Consider the following 19,869-nt stretch of genomic DNA (forward strand, 5'->3'; position numbering starts at 1 on the left):
GGATGGACAGTGTGTGAGCCCCCCCCCCCCCCCAGTGTGGACAGTGTGTGAGCCCCCCCCCCCCCCCACTTGGATGGACAGTGTGTGAGCCCCCCCCCCCCCCCTACACACTTGGATGGACAGTGTGTGAGCCCCCCCCCCCCCCCCTTGGATGGACAGTGTGTGAGCCCCCCCCCCCCCCTTGGATGGACAGTGTGTGAGGCCCCCCCCCTCCACACTTGGATGGACAGTGTGTGAGCCCCCCCCCCCAGTTTGTGAGCCCCCCCCCCCCTTGGATGGACAGTGTGTGAGCCCCCCCCCCTTGGATGGACAGTGTGTGAGCCCCCCCCCCCCTTGGATGGACAGTGTGTGAGCCCCCCCCCCCAGTGTGGACAGTGTGTGAGCCCCCCCCCCCCCCCCCTTGGATGGACAGTGTGTGAGCCCCCCCCCCCCCCCCCCCCTTGGATGGACAGTGTGTGAGCCCCCCCCTCACCACAGTGTGTGAGCGCCCCCCCGCCCCCCACCACAGTGTGTGTGTGAGCACCCCCCCCCCCAGTGTGGACAGTGTGTGATGCGTGTTTTGTCCTATATTTATTTTGTATAAATGATTTATTTTTAATCCCAGCCCCCGTCCCCGCAGGAGGTCTTTTGCCTTTTGGTCGATCGTCATTGTAAATAAGAATTTGTTCTTAACTGACTTGCCTGGTAAAATAAATAAAATACAATTTAAGGGGAAACATTTAAATGTCTTGGAATGGCATAGTTTAAATCCAGACCTCAACCCAATTGAGAATCTGTGGTACGACTTAAAGATTGCTGTAACACCAGAGGAACCCATCCAACTTGAAGGAGCTGGAGCAGTTTCTCCTTGAAGAATGGGCAAAAATCCCAGTGGCTAGATGTGCCAAGCTTATAGAGACATACCCCAAGAGACTTGCAGCTGTAATTGCTGCAAAAGGTGGCTCTACAAAGTATTGAATAGTTATGCACACTCAAGTTCTGTTTTGTCTTACTTCTTTGAATCTTCAAAGTGGCAGGCATGTTGTGTAAATCAAATGATACAAACCCCCCAAAAATCCATTTTAATTCCATGTTGTAAGGCAACAAAATAGGAGAAATGCCAAGGGGGGTGAACACTTTCGCAAGCCACGATGTAGGACCACTGGACTGGCGTCAAAGTGAACTCATCTCACTGAACTCTGCCTCATCCTTGATCCAGAAATAGCACTGTTACTATCTGGACCTATTATGTTAGAGGACTTAGTGGAGTTTTCTATGTATGCAATCTGAAAACAGTAAGACAGTTGGGGAAGATCTATCCATTCAGGTCATGTGCTTGCTTGCATTCATGGGATACGATTGTTTACTAGATAACTAAATGAAAAAACATGTCTGTGACTAAAACCAGTTTGGCAAGCATTTCTCTGCGTGAACATTTTCACTCATCTGAGCCACTTGTAGTTGAAATAGCTACAGTGAACACAAAATATCAACGCAACATGCTACAATTCCAATACGTTCAGAAGGAAATCAAGCTATTTAAATTCATTAGGTCTTAATCTAAAGATTTCACATGACTGGGAACACAGATGCCTTAAAACTAAAAAAAAGAGAAAACCAGTCAGTATGTCATCATTTGCATCATGCAGCATGACACATCTTGTGGAGTAAATCAGGCTGTTGATGGATGGCCTGTGGAATGTTGTCGCACTGCTTTTCAATGGCTGTGAGAAGTTGCTGGATATTGGCGTGAACTGGAACACGCTGTCATACACACCAATCCAGAACATCCCAAACATGCTCAATGGGTGACAAGGCAGGTGGACATGGCAGGTGTTACAGTGGTCAGTACAGTGAGGAGTCAGGACAAGGCAGGCGTTACAGTGGTCAGTACAGTGAGGAGTCAGGACAAGGCAGGCGTTACAGTGGTCAGTACAGTGAGGAGTCAGGACAAGGCAGGTGTTACAGTGGTCAGTACAGTGAGGAGTCAGGACAAGGCAGGTGTTACAGTGGTCAGTACAGTGAGGAGTCAGGACAAGGCAGGTGTTACAGTGGTCAGTACAGTGAGGAGTCAGGACAAGGCAGGTGTTACAGTGGTCAGTACAGTGAGGAGTCAGGACAAGGCAGGTGTTACAGTGGTCAGTACAGTGAGGAGTCAGGACAAGGCAGGTGTTACAGTGGTCAGTACAGTGAGGAGTCAGGACAAGGCAGGTGTTACAGTGGTCAGTACAGTGAGGAGTCAGGACAAGGCAGGTGTTACAGTGGTCAGTACAGTGAGGAGTCAGGACAAGGCAGGTGTTACAGTGGTCAGTACAGTGAGGAGTCAGGACAAGGCAGGTGTTACAGTGGTCAGTACAGTGAGGAGTCAGGACAAGGCAGGTGTTACAGTGGTCAGTACAGTGAGGAGTCAGGACAAGGCAGGTGGACATGGCAGGTGTTACAGTGGTCAGTACAGTGAGGAGTTAGGACAAGGCAGGTGTTATAGTGGTCAGTACAGTGAGGAGTCAGGACAAGGCAGGTGTTACAGTGGTCAGTACAGTGAGGAGTCAGGACAAGGCAGGTGGACATGGCAGGTGTTACAGTGGTCAGTACAGTGAGGAGTCAGGACAAGGCAGGTGGACATGGCAGGTGTTACAGGGTAACAGACAGACCCATTCTGCTGTATGCTCGCTCACACACACACTTGTGAAACCACCCTCCATTCACTGTTAGCACAGTGGGCAGAGCTCCAGTTGTCCTCTGTTCAGTGTAGGAGATGAATCATTCAAAGTGTAAGTAAAGCCTGACTACTACTACTATTCAGGTAGAAGGCTACATCACGTCTGGAATTAATAGACACTACAGGTAGTGCTACCACCACTACTCTCCAATGGATTTACACCCCCGAGTTTCCATGCTATAACAGCAGTCCCAGACTATGACGTGCCCAGACAGACAAGCTGTAGTAACACTCAGCCCTCCTCCATGACATGGGGCATTGTCGTGTCAGGGGAATCTGGGTCAATGGGTGGGAAACACTGCATGTCCGAGACTGCCCCTCCTCTAGCTCCGCATTAAGAGGGGGGGTGGGTCATTTTAAAGGTTTGGCTTAGCAACCCACTGTCACTGAAGTACAGGCTTCATCATGTATACTACTGAACACTAAAGCATCAGGGAACAGCACCCTGTGTACGGCCCTTACACTAACTACAACAGACATGATGTACGCTCACTGCGCGCACACACCCCAATTAGCGCTAGTCAGACGGAGGCAGTCAGGCTAGCTGCAGCTCTGACGCAGCGTATTACAGTGACATGCTAACGCAAACACACACACCACTGAGAACAAGTTACTACAGAGACCAGCAAACACCACTGAGATCATGTTACTCGAGAGACCAACACACACCACTGAGATCATGATACTCGAGAGACCAACACACACCACTGAGATAATGTTACTAGAGAGACCAACACACACACACCCACATCACTGAAATCATGTTACTAGAGACCAACCCCCACCACTGAGATCATGGGGACCACTGGGGCAGCAGGGTAGCCTAGTGGTTAGAGATTTGGCCTAGTAACCGGAAGGTTGCAAGTACAAACCCCGAGCTGACAAGGTACAAATCTGTCGTTCTGCCCCTGAACAGGCAGTTAACCCACTGTTCCTAGGCCGTCATTGAAAATAAGAATTTGTTCTTAACTGACTTGCCTAGTTAAATAAAAGGTAAAATAAAATATAGGGAACAGGGTGCCATTTGGGGCACACAGGAAGACTAATGCTGGGGCTGAATGGAGACGCTATAGGCTGACTGATGCTGGGGCTGAATGGAGACGCTGTAGGCTGACTAATGCTGGGGCTGAATGGAGACACTATAGGCTGACTGATGCTGGGGCTGAATGGAGACGCTATAGGCTGACTAATGCTGGGGTTGAATGGAGACGCTATAGGCTGACTGATGAAGACCATGCACACAGGAAGACTAATGCTGGGGCTTAATGGAGACGCTATAGGCTGACTAATGCTGGGGCTGAATGGAGACGCTATAGGGTGACTGATGAAGACCATGCACACAGGAAGACTAATGCTGGGGCTGAATGGAGACGCTATAGGCTGACTGATGCTGGGGCTGAATGGAGACGCTATAGGCTGACTAATGCTGGGGCTGAATGGAGACACTATAGGCTGACTAATGCTGGGGCTGAATGGAGACGCTATAGGCTGACTAATGCTGGGGCTGAATGGAGACGCTATAGGCTGACTGATGAAGACCATGCACACAGGAAGACTAATGCTGGGGCTGAATGGAGACGCTATAGGCTGACTGATGAAGACCTTGCACACAGGAAGACTAATGCTGGGGCTGAATGGAGACACTATAGGCTGACTGATGAAGACCATGCACACAGGAAGACTAATGCTGGGGCTGAATGGAGACGCTATAGGCTGACTGATGAAGACCTTGCACACAGGAAGACTAATGCTGGGGCTGAATGGAGACACTATAGGCTGACTGATGAAGACCATGCACACAGGAAGACTAATGCTGGGGCTGAATGGAGACGCTATAGGCTGACTGATGAAGACCTTGCACACAGGAAGACTAATGCTGGGGCTGAATGGAGACGCTATAGGCTGACTAATGCTGGGGCTGAATGGAGACGCTATAGGCTGACTAATGCTGGGGCTGAATGGAGACGCTATAGGCTGACTGATGAAGACCATGCACACAGGAAGACTAATGCTGGGGCTGAATGGAGACGCTATAGGCTGACTGATGAAGACCTTGCACACAGGAAGACTAATGCTGGGGCTGAATGGAGACACTATAGGCTGACTGATGAAGACCATGCACACAGGAAGACTAATGCTGGGGCTGAATGGAGACGCTATAGGCTGACTGATGAAGACCTTGCACACAGGAAGACTAATGCTGGGGCTGAATGGAGACGCTATAGGCTGACTGATGAAGACCTTGCACACAGGAAGACTAATGCTGGGGCTGAATGGAGACGCTATAGGCTGACTGATAAAGACCTTGCACACAGGAAGACTAATGCTGGGGCTGAATGGAGACACTATAGGCTGACTGATGAAGACCATGCACACAGGAAGACTAATGCTGGGGCTGAATGGAGACGCTATAGGCTGACTGATGAAGACCTTGCACACAGGAAGACTAATGCTGGGGCTGAATGGAGACACTATAGGCTGACTGATGAAGACCTTGCACACAGGAAGACTAATGCTGGGGCTGAATGAAGACGCTATAGGCTGACTGATGAAGACCTTGCACACAGGAAGACTAATGCTGGGGCTGAATGGAGACACTATAGGCTTGCAGTGTTCTGCCCACAGAGCAGACTCTTCAATATCTATTACAGAAAGAGCTCCTCTGATCAATCCAGTCGATTATTTAGAAACAAAACATGGAAATTCAAAGTGGATAGATCCCAACTCTAATGTACGATGCCACACAGTCGACTCCAGCATCATTCCCTATGACCAGGCTCTATGACCAGAGACTAAGACCAGGCTCTATGACCAGAGACTAAGACCAGGCTCTATGACCAGAGACTAGAGGGAGGTATTCAGTCCTACCAGGCTCTATGACCAGAGACTATGAACAGAATACGGCAGCCCCCTCACCACCTGGTCCGGCCCGTCAGGAAGTCCAGGATCCAGTTGTAGAGGGAGGTATTCAGTCCCAGAGTCCTTAGCTTAGTGATGAGTTTGGAGGGCACTATAAAAAAGTGCCACAGTACACAATACCCATAAAACCTAGCGGTCAAATGGAGAAATGGTTCCATTCACTTTTCACATTGGGGATTTTAGAAACACTTATAATAAGGACTGGGACAGGACGTGCTACCTGTTCCAGAAATGCTGTTTTCAACTCTCTAGAGACAGCAGGAGTGCTAGAGATACTCTTAATGATCGGCTATGAAAAGCCAACTGACATTTACTCCGGAGGTGCTGATTTGCTGCACCCTCGACAACTGTGATTATTATTATTTGACCATGCTGGTCATTTATGAACATTTGAACATCTTGGCCATGTTCTGTTATAATCTCCACCTGACACAGCCAGAAGAGGACTGGCCACCCCACATAGTCTGGTTCCTCTCTAGATTTTGGCCTTTCTAGGGAGTTTTTCCTAGCCACTGTGCTTCTACACCTGCATTGCTTGCTGTTTGGGGTTTTAGGCTGGGTTTCTGTACAGCACTTTGAGATATCAGCTGATGTACGAAGGGCTATATTGATACATTTGATTTGATTTTGATTTGACTGTGTTTCGTGTAGGCTAACCCTGGAAATCACTCAGACATGGTGACTGAGTCGGCTCTCTTTTCTGCTTCAAATTAGCATCAAAGTAGACATCATGCAAACTTTGCTATGAAACTTGAAATTGAGCTCAGGTGCATCCTGTTTCCATATATCTATATATCTATATACAGTGGGGCAAAAAAGTAGTTAGTCAGCCACCAATTGTGCAAGTTCTCCCACTTAAAAAGATGAGAGAGGCCTGTAATTTTCATCATAGGTACACTTCAACTATGACAGACAAAATGAGAAGAAAAAAAAAATCCAGAAAATCACATTGTAGGATTTTTTATGAATTTATTTGCAAATTATGGTGGAAAATAAGTATTTGGCCCATTGAATACTTTCCGAAAGCACTGTATTTACCTGTATCCCCCCCCCCATCTGCTAATGTAGATACCATAAAGATGTACAAAATGCCATGATGATCTGGATGAGATCAAGGCAAAGAATCTCTGGATTAACTCTCAATGTTAGTTAAATGTAGTAATGAATAAATCTGCTAAATGTATTTCAAAATGGGCAATTCTGTGGTCTTTAAACACTGACAATACCTGGTAACAAAGGTGTCAGCTAGAGAAGATGAGCTTACAAGGAATTGTAGTTTTGCATGATGTGTACTTTGATGCTAATTCGAAGCAGTAAAGAGAGACGAATCAGTCACCGTGTCCGAGAGAGATTTCCATGGTTCTCAAAACGCCTACACGAAACACAGTCCTTATTTTAGTGTTTCTAAAATCCCCAATGTGAAAGATGGAACCATTTCTCAGTTTGACCGCTAGGTTTTATGGGTATTATGACACCTCCACTGTGGGACTCTATAGTGTTGAACGCTGAGCTGTAGTCAATGAACAGCATTCTCACATAGGTGTTCCTTTAGTCCAGGTGGGAAAGGGCAGTGTGGAGTTCAATAGAGACTGTGTCATCTGTGGTTCTGTTGGTGCGGTATGTGAATTGGAGTGGGTCCAGGGTGTCTGGGATGATGGTGTTGATGTGAGCCATGACCAGCCTTTCAAAGCATGTTATGGCTACAGGTGTGAGTGTTATGGGGCGGTAGTCATTTAGACACCTTGGAGTTCTTGGGCACAGGGTCTGGTTGAAAGTGGTCGACACTTCATTTTTACCACATTATGCTGTGAAAATGGATTGAGATTTGTGATCACTTCCCTACACGCATTACCCCATAATGTCAAAGTCAAATCAGGTTTCATTAATAAAACATTAAGCTGAAATGTCTTGAGTCAACTATTCAACACCTTCATGGCCTAAATACACTGAACAAAAATATGGTACAAATTTTAAAAACACACATGTAAAGTTGGTTCCATGTTTCATGAGCTGAAAAAAAAGATCCCAGAAATGTTCCATATGCACAACAAGCTTATTTCTCTCATATGTTGTGTACAAACTGGTTTACACCCGTTAGTGAGCATTTCTCCTTTGCCAAGACAGGTGTGACACATCAAGAAGCTGATTTAACATCATGATCATTACACAGATTTACCTGGGGACAATAAAAAGCCACTAAAATGTGCAGTTGTGACAGAATTCACAGCCACAGATGCAAATTGGCATCCTGTCAGCAGGAACACCCACCAGAGCTGGTGCCGGAGAAATTAATGTTCATTATTCTACCATAATCTGCCTCCAACGTTATTTTAGAGAATTTGGCAGTACATCCAACCAGCCTCACAACTGCAGACCACGGATCTCTATGCCTCCACATCCAGTGAGATCGTCTAATAAAACTCTGGGTTTGCACAAGTAAAGAATTTCTGTACAAACTGTCAGAAACCCTCTCAGGGAAGCTCATCTGTGTGCTCGTCGTCCTCACCAGAGTCTTGACCTGACTGCAGTTTGGAGTCGTATCTGACTTCAGTGGGCAAATGTTCACCTTCGATGGCCACTGGTGATGTGCTCTTCAAGGATGAATTCCAGTTTCAACTGTACCGGGTAGATGGCGTGCATGGTGTTGTGTGGGCGAGCAGTTTGCTGATGTCAACGTTGTGAGCAGAGTGCCCATGGTGGCAGTGGGATATGGTATGGACAGGTATAAGCTACGGATAACCAACACAACTGCATTTTATCAATGGCAATTTGAATGCACAGAGATATCGTGACGAGGCCCATTGTCATGCCATTCATCCGCTGCCATCACCTCATGTTTCAGTACCTTGTCGCAAGGATCTGTACACAATTCCTGGAAGCTGAAAATGTCCCAGTTCTTCCATGGCCTGCATACTCAGACATGTATCCCATTGAGCATGTGTGGGATGCTCTGGATCGAGGTGTACAACAGCGTGTTCCAGTTCCTGCCTAAATCCACCAATTTCTCACAGCCATTGAAGAGGAGTGGGACAACATTCCACAGGCCACAATCAACAGCCTGATCAACTCTATGTGAAGGAGATGTGTCACGCTGCATGAGGCAAATGGTGGTGACACCAGATACTGACTGGTTTTCTGATCCACACCAGATACTGACTGGTTTTCTGATCCACACCAGATACTGACTGGTTTTCTGATCCACACCAGATACTGACTGGTTTTCTGATCCACACCAGATACTGACTGGTTTTCTGATCCACACCAGATACTGACTGGTTTTCTGATCCACACCAGATACTGACTGGTTTTCTGATCCACACCAGATACTGACTGGTTTTCTGATCCACACCAGATACTGACTGGTTTTCTGATCCACACCAGATACTGACTGGTTTTCTGATCCACACCAGATACTGACTGGTTTTCTGATCCACACCAGATACTGACTGGTTTTCTGATCCACACCAGATACTGACTGGTTTTCTGATCCACACCAGATACTGACTGGTTTTCTGATCCACACCAGATACTGACTGGTTTTCTGATCCACACCAGATACTGACTGGTTTTCTGATCCACACCAGATACTGACTGGTTTTCTGATCCACACCAGATACTGACTGGTTTTCTGATCCACACCAGATACTGACTGGTTTTCTGATCCACACCAGATACTGACTGGTTTTCTGATCCACACCAGATACTGACTGGTTTTCTGATCCACACCAGATACTGACTGGTTTTCTGATCCACACCAGATACTGACTGGTTCTCTGATCCACACCAGATACTGACTGGTTTTCTGATCCACACCAGATACTGACTGGTTTTCTGATCCACACCAGATACTGACTGGTTTTCTGATCCACACCAGATACTGACTGGTTTTCTGATCCACACCAGATACTGACTGGTTTTCTGATCCACACCAGATACTGACTGGTTTTCTGATCCACACCAGATACTGACTGGTTTTCTGATCCACACCAGATACTGACTGGTTTTCTGATCCACACCAGATACTGACTGGTTTTCTGATCCACACCAGATACTGACTGGTTTTCTGATCCACACCAGATACTGACTGGTTTTCTGATCCACACCAGATACTGACTGGTTTTCTGATCCACACCAGATACTGACTGGTTTTCTGATCCACACCAGATACTGACTGGTTTTCTGATCCACACCAGATACTGACTGGTTCTCTGATCCACACCAGATACTGACTGGTTTTCTGATCCACACCAGATACTGACTGGTTTTCTGATCCACACCAGATACTGACTGGTTTTCTGATCCACACCAGATACTGACTGGTTTTCTGATCCACACCCCTACTTTTATTTATTTTAAAGGCATCTGTGACCAACAGAGTCATATCTGTATTCCCAGTCATGTGAAATCTGTAGAATAGTGCCAAATATATTTATTTAAATTCACTGATTTCCTTATATGAACTGTAACTCAGTAAAATCATAGCATTTGTTGATCATGATGTGAATGACCTCATCTCTGTATACAGATATCTGTAAGGTCGAGCAGTGCATTTCAACCAAAGACCAGAGAGGTTTTCCAATGCCTCGAAGGCACTTATGGGGGGGAAAAAACACTGAATATCCCTTTGAGCAACATGGTGAAGTTATTAATTACACGTTGGATGGTGTATCAAAACCCCCAGTCACTACAAAGATACAGGTGTATCCGGCAAATACAACTCATTTGCCAGAGGGGAAGGAAACCACTCAGGGATTTCACCATGAGGCCAATGTTGACTTTACATCAGTTTAATGGCTGTGATAGGAAAAAACTGAGGTTGGATCAACAGCATTGTAGTTACTCCACAATACTACCTAAATGACAGAGTGGTAAGAAGGAAACCTGTACATAATAAAACCTATTCCAAAACATGCATCCTGTTCACAATAAGGCTTTAAAGTAAAACTACAAAAATTATTGTGAGAAATTAACTTGAATGTCCTGAATAAAAAGTGTTATGGGCCAAATCCAACAGAACACATCACTGAGTATTTTCAAGCATGGTGGTGGCTGCATCATGTTATGGGTATGCTTGTCATCAGCAAGGACTACGGAGTTAAGAATAAAAAGAAACAGAATAAAGATAAGCACAGGAAAAAAAAATCCTAAAGGAGAACCTGGTTCAGTCTGCTTTCCAACAGACACTGGGAGAATTTCAGCAGGATAGCCTAAAACACAAGGCCAAATCTATACTGGAGTTGCTTACCAAGATGACATTGAATGTTCCCAAGAGGCCCAGTTACAGTTGACTTAAAAATCGTCATTGAAAATCTATGGCAAGACTTGAAAATTGCTGTCTAGCAATGATTAACAAACAACTTGAAAGCATAATGTGCAAATATTGTACAATCCAGGTGTGCAAAACTCTTAGCCAGTAAGACTCACAGCTGCCGAAGGTAATTATAGATATTGACTCAGGGGAATACTTCTCTAATCAAGAGTGTTTTTTCTCTCACAATGTTAGAATATGTCTCCCACTTTGACATCAGTATTTTGTGTAGATCGTTGACACAAAAGTAAAGGGGTGTGAATACTTTCTGAAGGCATTGTAGCTGTCAGACTGTCAGGGAAAGTTGAAAATGTCAGCGCTCCGGGTATGCGTCCTGGTAATCAGTCTAGCCTTGGGAATGTTTGTAATCGGAGATAGTTTGCAAGCCCTGCAACATCCGACGAGTGTCAAAGCCGGCTTAGTAGGATTGGATGTTAGTCCAGAATTTTTGTTTTGACTGTTTGATGGCTCGTAAGAGTGCGTAGCGAGATTTATTGTAAGCGTCCGGATTGGTGTCTTGTTCCTTGAAAGTGGCAGCTCTAGCCTCTAGGTGGTCTAGAGTTCTCACCTCTAGTTGCCTCTAGCTCAGGATGGTGCCTGTAGTCCATGGCATCTGGTTGGGATATGTACATACGGTCACCGTGGGGGCGACGTCGTCGATGCACTTGTTATTAGATGAACCCCGGAACATATTGCAGTCTGTGCTAGCAAAACAGTCCTGTAGCTTAGCATTCTCTTCATCAGACCAGTTCCATACTGAGCGTGTCACAGGTACTTCCTGTTTGAGTTTTTGCTTGTAAGCGGGAATCAGGAGGATAGAGTTATGGTCCGATCTGCCAGATGAAGGGCGAGTGAGAGCTTTTCATTCCCTGTGTGTGGAGTAAAGGTGGTCTAGAGTTCTCTCACCTCTAGTTGCACAAGTGACATGCTGGTAGAAATGAGGTAAGATGGATTTCAGTTTTCCTGCATTAAAATAACCAGCCACTAGGAGCGCCACCTCAATGTGCATTTTGGCCTTTCTAGGGAGTTTTTCCTAGCCACCGTGCTTCTCCACCTGCATTGCTTGCTGTTTGGGGTTTTAGGCTGGGTTTCTGTACAGCACTTTGAGATATCAGCTGATGTACGAAGGGCTATATAAATAAATTTGATTTGATTTGATTTGATTTTCTTGTTTGCTTATGGCCCTACACAGCTGATTGAGAGTGGTCTTAGTGCCAGCATTGGTTTGTGGTGGTGAATAGACAGCAACAACTAAAAAATATAGATGAAGTCTCTTGGTAAATAGTGTGGTATTCTAACTCAGCACCAGCTGTTATTAACAAAGAGACACACACCCCGAAGCTGCAGTTCAGTCTTGATGAGGCATAGAAAAACCAGCTAGAAGTATATTATCTATGCCCTTGTCCACCCACGACACCGAGAAACATTGGATATGACTTCCGGTCCCGTTGATAGGATTGTCTCGAACGGATTTCATCCAGTTTGCCAATAGAACGTGGTCTCGTCTAGGAGCCCGCTCGTCTTCCTCTTACGCCGTCTCTTCCTCTTTCGAGTCCCGGGAATTAGGGACTGGCCCGGAATGAGCAGTACATCAAATCAAATTTGTCACATGCACCGAATACAACAGGTGTAGAACTTACAGTGAAATGCTTACTTACAAGCCCTTAACTCTATTTAAAGTGACTATACTTAGATAATAAACAGCAAGGAGCAGCAGCAGCTGGTGACCTCAATGCCATTGGATGAATCCCAGAACATATTCCAGTCTATGCTAGCAAAACAGTCCTGTAGCTTAGGGCGGCAGCGTAGCCTAGTGGTTAGAGCGTTGGACTAGTAACCGGAATGTTGCAAGTTCAAACCCCCGAGCTGACAAGGTACAAATCTGTCAGGCAGTTAACCCACTGTTCCCAGGCCGTCATTGAAAATAAGAATTTGTTCTTAACTGACTTGCCTAGTAAAATAAAGGTAAAAAATACAAATAAAATCCGCGTCATCTGACAACAACAGCGGTCGACTCATTGAAGTAGAAATCTTCATCCAAATGGAGTTCAGAGATATCTGTTCGGATGTCCAGAAGCTGTTTTCAGGTCATAGGAAATGTACAAAACAAGAGCCCATTAGACTGCAGCTGATGGGGACTGACATCTGAGGGTCTATTCAGGAGCCTCCAATTCTGGGGACCACCTCGTGCCCCCTCATATCCACCCTACCCAGGGATTCAAAAGTGGGCTGTGTGTCTGTTTAACCCAAGCAGCACGCCACCACCGCGGGGCTATTAAACGCTTCAACACCACTAAAGGGGCCGTACAAAAGATCTGGCCCCGCCTACACAACCGTTCTTATCAGGCATAGGCTGTGTTCCAATAATCTCTTTCCTGAAGTGGGCACTTGTTCACTACATCCCACAAATGTAGTGGGAATCTAAATCTAAAAGCACTGGATTGGTTGAGGCAAATGGGAGTTTCCTCCATATTTCTGATTTATAACTGTCATTTCCTTTCAAGATTAGTGAAGTGAACAAGTGCACACTTTAGGAAAGAGCAATTATTGAGTTGCAGACCCAGAGCAGGAGGATGTGAACTCCCTAGACTCAGAATCAACCAAGTACCTTGAAACCCTCTGATCAGTCAGTAGCCAAGGCCTTAGCCAGTCAGTCCGTGTTTTAGCAGCCTTGCGGATATCTGGAGGATCAGACAGCAGAGATACACTTCATGACCAAAAGTATGTGGACACCTGCTTGTCGAACATCTCATTCCAAAATCATGGGCATTAATATGGAGTTGGTCCCCCTTTTGCTGCTATAACAGCCTCCACTCTTCTGGGAAGGCTTTCCACTAGATGTTGGAACATTTCTGCGGTGTCCTGCTTCCAATCAGCCACAAGAGCATTAGTGAGGTTGGACACTGATGTTGGGCGGTTATGGCTAGCTCGCAATCGGCATTCCAATTCATCCCAAAGGTGTTCGATAGGGTTGAGGTCAGGGTTCTATGCAGGCCAGTCAAGTTCTTCCACACCGATCTCGACAAACCATTTCTGTATGAACCTCCCTTTGTGGACATTGTCATGCAGAAACAGGAAAGGGCCTTCCCCAAACTGTTGCCAAAAAGTTGGAAAATCATCTAGAATGTAATTGTATGCTGTAGCTTTAAGATTGCCCTTCACTGGAACTAAGGGGCCTACTGTAGCTCAAACCATTATTCCTCCTCCACCAAACTTTACAGTTGCCAATATGCATTGGGGCAAGTTCTCCTTGCATCCGCCAAACCCAGATTCGTCCGTCGGACTGCCAGATGGTGAAGCGTGATTCATCACTCCAAAAGAACGCGTTTCCACTGCTCCAGAGTCCAATGGCGGTGAGCTTTACCACTCCAGCCGACGCTTGCCATTGCACATGGTGATCTTAGGCTTGCAGCTGCTCTGCCATGGGAACCCATTTTATGAAGCTCCCGACGAACAGTTATTGTGCTGTTGCATCCAGAGGCAGTTTGGAACTCGGTAGTGAGTGTTGCAACTGAGGACAGACCATTTTTAGGCGCTACAGCACTCTGCAGTCCCGTCCTGTGAGTTTGTGTGGCCTACCACTGAGCAGTTGTTGCTCACCTATACTTCTTAGGTTGTTAAAATAATAATCATCTACTTTGCATGTTGGTTTTGTCAACACAAGTTGTAAATCATTTGGCACCAAACTTCAGCTCCGATCTGTTACAGAATGTCTCTGTTAAAGACTGTATCTGAGATGAAACCATCAGCCACTAGAAGTACACTATATATACACGCACAAACACACACACACAACAAAAAAAAAAGTATGTGAACACCCCTTCAAGTTAGTGGATTCGGCTATTTCAGCCGCACCAGTTGCTGACAGGTGTATAAAACCGGGCATACAGCCACGTAATCTCCATAGACAAACATTGGCAGTAGAATGAGCTCTTCAGTAAAGCCAGTGACTTCCAACGTGGCAACGTCATAGGATGCCACCTTTCCAACCCTGTAAGAGCTGAAATAAATTCACTGTTTAAAAAAAAAGTTATTTGGCCAAAAACAGGGGGAGATATCAGGAGTAGAGAGAGGGGGGTAGATCAAAAGCCTCTCAGCGTGTAAGGAATTGCCAAGGCAGGTCAAACTGCTAGAACATAGCAGATAACCAGACCTCAGGGAAGGACTCCTGGAGATCATCAGAAGATGCTAAGTTTGCTAATCAATGACGGCAGTGGGTCTAATCATAGAATTACATATACCCCTATTAATGTAGTATGATCTCAGTGGGTCTAATCATAGAATTACATATATACCCCTATTAATGTAGTATGATCTCACTGGGTCTAATCACAGAATTACATATAGAACCCCTATTAATGTAGTATGATCTCAGTGGGTCTAATCACAGAATTACATATATGCCCCTATTAATGTAGTATGATCTCAGTGGGTCTAATCACAGAATTACATATAGAACCCCTATTAATGTAGTATGATCTCAGTGGGTCTAGGAGGCCTAGTAAAGATTTGTCATGAATGTGATCATGTATTAGCTTTTAATGTGGCATAAACGTGGCATAAACACAATCACTTGGAAAGGCACTCCTGTTGGCTGCCCTCTGTCACGTCCTGACCATAGAGAGCCTTTATTTTCTATGGTGTGGGTAAGGGCGTGACTGGGTTAGTCTAGTTTATATTGTCTATGTGGGGTTCTAGGTTGTTTTTTCTATGTTGGGGTTTTGGTATGATTCCCAATTAGAGGCAGCTGGCTATCATTGTCTCTAATTGGGGATCATACTTAAGTAACATTTTTTACCCCCTGTGGGTTATGGGATGTTGTTTATGTTTTGAATTAGTGTTGTCGTCACGGCTCCTAAATTTGTTAGTTTATTGTTTTGTCTTTCTTTGCTAAAGTTTCACTTCTTTTAATAAATGATGTGGAAGTCAACGTACACTGCACCTTGGTCCGTTAATTCTACAAACGACCGTGACACCCGTTTGTCCCAATATCATTCCAGCATCCAAACAGTGTACTACTGACACATCTGTTCCTAAAAAAAACTAAACTTGAAATGTCATTGGGCGATTGTCATCTGGCCCGCTACACTGGTAGCGTCACGGTCTCAGCCACTTGTCTCTGCCTTGGGGAATTAGTAGTGGTCAAGTTGAACCCTACTGATGACCAGAACCCTATGGACAATACAGGGGAATATGGTGCCATTTTGGATGCACACCATACGGAGTGGAGCAGTGAGCTATACGGAGTGGAGCAGTGAGCTTTACGGAGTGGAGTGGAGCAGTGAGCTATACGGAGTGGAGCAGTGAGCTTTACGGAGTGGAGTGGAGCAGTGAGCTATAGAGAGTGGAGCAGTGAGCTTTACGGAGTGGAGCAGTGAGCTATACGGAGTGGAGCAGTGAGCTTTACGGAGTGGAGCAGTCAGTGAGCTATACGGAGTGGAGTGGAGCAGTGAGCTATACGGAGTGGAGCAGTGAGCTATACGGAGTGGAGCAGTGAGCTATACGGAGTGGAGCAGTGAGCTATACGGAGTGGAGCAGTGAGCTATAGAGAGTGGAGCAATGAGCTATACGGAGTGGAGCAGTGAGCTTTACGGAGTGGAGTGGAGCAGTGAGCTATACGGAGTGGAGTGGAGCAGTGAGCTATAGAGAGTGGAGCAGTGAGCTATACGGAGTGGAGCAGTGAGCTATACGGAGTGGAGCAGTGAGCTATACGGAGTGGAGCAGTGAGCTATACGGAGTGGAGCAGTGAGCTATACGGAGTGGAGCAGTGAGCTATAGAGAGTGGAGCAGTGAGCTATACGGAGTGGAGCAGTGAGCTATACGGAGTGGAGCAGTGAGCTATACGGAGTGGAGCAGTGAGCTATACGGAGTGGAGCAGTGAGCTATAGAGAGTGGAGCAGTGAGCTATACGGAGTGGAGCAGTGAGCTATACGGAGTGGAGCAGTGAGCTATACGGAGTGGAGCAGTGAGCTATACGGAGTGGAGCAGTGAGCTATACGGAGTGGAGCAGTGAGCTATACGGAGTGGAGCAGTGAGCTATACGGAGTGGAGCAGTGAGCTATACGGAGTGGAGCAGTGAGCTATACGGAGTGGAGCAGTGAGCTATACGGAGTGGAGCAGTGAGCTATACGGAGTGGAGCAGTGAGCTATACGGAGTGGAGCAGTGAGCTATACGGAGTGGAGCAGTGAGCTATACGGAGTGGAGCAGTGAGCTATACGGAGTGGAGCAGTGAGCTATACGGAGTGGAGCAGTGAGCTATACGGAGTGGAGCAGTGAGCTATACGGAGTGGAGCAGTGAGCTATACGGAGTGGAGCAGTGAGCTATACGGAGTGGAGCAGTGAGCTTTACGGAGTGGAGCAGTGAGCTTTACGGAGTGGAGCAGTGAGCTTTACGGAGTGGAGCAGTGAGCTATACGGAGTGGAGCAGTGAGCTATACGGAGTGGAGCAGTGAGCTATACGGAGTGGAGCAGTGAGCTATACGGAGTGGAGCAGTGAGCTATACGGGTTGAAAGTGAAGAGACAGGCTGTAAATGTGAGATGAAGACTCACTACAGTAGGGCTGATAGGGGGGCGCTGCTTCATGATGAACACTGTCAGTCTGACAAGAGTCATGATAACAAGCCAGCACATCAAGCCATCAGCTTAAAACTTCATTAGGATTTATTACTCAGAGATGATGTGAGAGAGATTTAAGGGAAAGTTGCTGTTTTTCTGGTCATAAATCATTAGCCCATAATCTTATTCAGTATTATATTTGTCTGGTTGTAACATCTATCCATCAATCAGAAATAATATAGTCATGATGCTTTGCGTAACCAAGAGGTTTTTGACAGAGAGAGCCTTTGAGGGGGTTTACAGTCAGTCTTTGGATAATAACTGATCATAGTCAGTGTTCCAAAATGTAACACACAAATGTAATAGTATGATATTGTGGTTGCATAGGACAGCAGACCACAACAGTATAGGCTCAGACACTGTTGGTAGTGTTCATTCACAGCACATAAAACTCACCTCCCCAGCTCATCTCCCATCTCATAGTATTCCTCAACATTCTGCTGGTTGAACCCAGTCATGTTGTCAGGCGGTTCTTGCTCCCAAGCCGAGGATTCCAAAACAGCAGCATGCACATCACCGCAGCCTTCTTTCAGCAGCCTCCCATCCGTGTCCCGGTGAACCGACCAAGCCGTACCTGGCCACGGACCCTCTTCATATCGGCTCCTTTAATTCTAGGAGGTTAAAATGCAAGATGGTTAGTGTACATATTGTTGTGTAACGGTTCAATGGTACACCGAGTTGGCATGAACACATTCTTCAACAAAGAGAGGGTTGACTTTGGGAAAAAGCTGCACCTTGCTTTGTGAGACGTCACGACTTTCACTCCCTGGTCTCGCTTTTCGCTCTCTAGTTTTCCACGAAGCAGGTCTACCTTTCAGTAGTAATGTGCCAGAAATAAGAAAATGGAGCAGTCGACACAGTCTTCGGCTACAGGTGAAGCATAGAAAGCCGAGTGGAAGGCTTGGAGTAGCCAAGGAAACGACTGCTATGTGTTCGGGAGTAGCTCGCTGCCAGTGAAAGAAATGCGACTATATTATTCTTGTAAAGTTAAATCGTCATGTTCAACCCCAGAGCAGGTGTTTAGCCGTTTTAATAGCGGACAAAACGCCCTAGTAAACACACACAGCTGCGTTATTTCATATAGCTTAATTGGTAATCAAATCAAATAGATTTTGGCCCTTCTTATCACCCAATAATTTGGATAGTAGCCCCCGAATAAGCTGCTCACATTCGTTGGAAAATGTAAACGTATCGATAATAGAATAAAGCGTCTTACCGTGTCCCAGCAGTCAATATAGAAGACAGGCTAATATATTATTCGAGACGCTGAAACAAAGTAACGTTTCCTTTCAGAGAACATAAAAACGGAATGTTGCAGGAAATGGAAGGAAGGATTGTAACAATGTAGCTGGCTACTAATGGTGTGTGGGCTGCGTGTTCCACTACATGTAGTAGTGTCCTGGGCCACTAGGGGCGGCAGAGAACTACTGACTCATACAACTGTACATTTAGAGTAATTACACTCCTATACAATACTAATGGTGTGTGGGCTGCGTGTTCCACTACATGTAGTAGTGTCCTGGGCCACTAGGGGCGGCAGAGAACTACTGACTCATACAACTGTACATTTAGAGTAATTACACTCCTATACAATACTAATGGTGTGTGGGCTGCGTGTTCCACTACATGTAGTATTGTCCTGGGCCACTAGGGGCGGCAGAGAACTACTGACTCATACAACTGTACATTTAGAGTAATTACACTCCTATACAATACTAATGGTGTGTGGGCTGTGTGTTCCATTACATGTAGTAGTGTCCTGGGCCACTAGGGGCGGCAGAGAACTACTGACTCATACAACTGTACATTTAGAGTAATTACACTCCTATACAATACTAATGGTGTGTGGGCTGCGTGTTCCACTACATGTAGTAGTGTCCTGGGCCACTAGGAGCGGTAGAGAACTACTGACTCATACAACTGTACATTTAGAGTAATTACACTCCTATACAATACTAATGGTGTGTGGGCTGCGTGTTCCACTACATGTAGTAGTGTCCTGGGCCACTAGGGGCGGCAGAGAACTACTGACTCATACAACTGTACATTTAGAGTAATTACACTCCTATACAATACTAATGGTGTGTGGGCTGCGTGTTCCATTACATGTAGTAGTGTCCTGGGCCACTAGGGGCGGCAGAGAACTACTGACTCATACAACTGTACATTTAGAGTAATTACACTCCTATACAATACTAATGGTGTGTGGGCTGCGTGTTCCATTACATGTAGTAGTGTCCTGGGCCTCAAGGGCTTTATTGGCATGGGAAACATGTGTTAACATTGCCAAAGCAAGTGAGGTAGATAATATATAAAGTGAGTATATA

At 45.9% G+C, this 19,869-nt stretch overlaps 1 protein-coding gene across 4 annotated transcripts in view; it reads right to left on the reverse strand.

Moving 5' to 3' along the window:
* Positions 1-18,928, reverse strand: part of dapk1 (death-associated protein kinase 1) — a 181,177-nt gene extending 162,249 nt beyond the window's left edge. For 2 of the 4 annotated variants that reach the window (XM_031829528.1, XM_031829525.1), the window contains exons 1-3: positions 18,759-18,928; positions 18,277-18,489; positions 17,939-18,153 (exon numbers count right to left, since the gene is read on the reverse strand). In XM_031829528.1, coding sequence (XP_031685388.1) covers positions 17,939-18,000 — 62 coding nt within the window. In that variant the 5' untranslated portion in view covers positions 18,001-18,153; positions 18,277-18,489; positions 18,759-18,928. Of the gene's footprint in view, positions 1-17,938; positions 18,154-18,276; positions 18,730-18,758 lie in introns of those variants that run through there. The other 2 variants (XM_031829527.1, XM_031829526.1) reach the window with 2 other exon arrangements.
* Positions 18,929-19,869: the final 941 nt, after the last annotated feature.

This window comes from Oncorhynchus kisutch, linkage group LG8, assembly GCF_002021735.2.
Source record: "Oncorhynchus kisutch isolate 150728-3 linkage group LG8, Okis_V2, whole genome shotgun sequence".
NCBI lineage: Eukaryota > Metazoa > Chordata > Actinopteri > Salmoniformes > Salmonidae > Oncorhynchus > Oncorhynchus kisutch.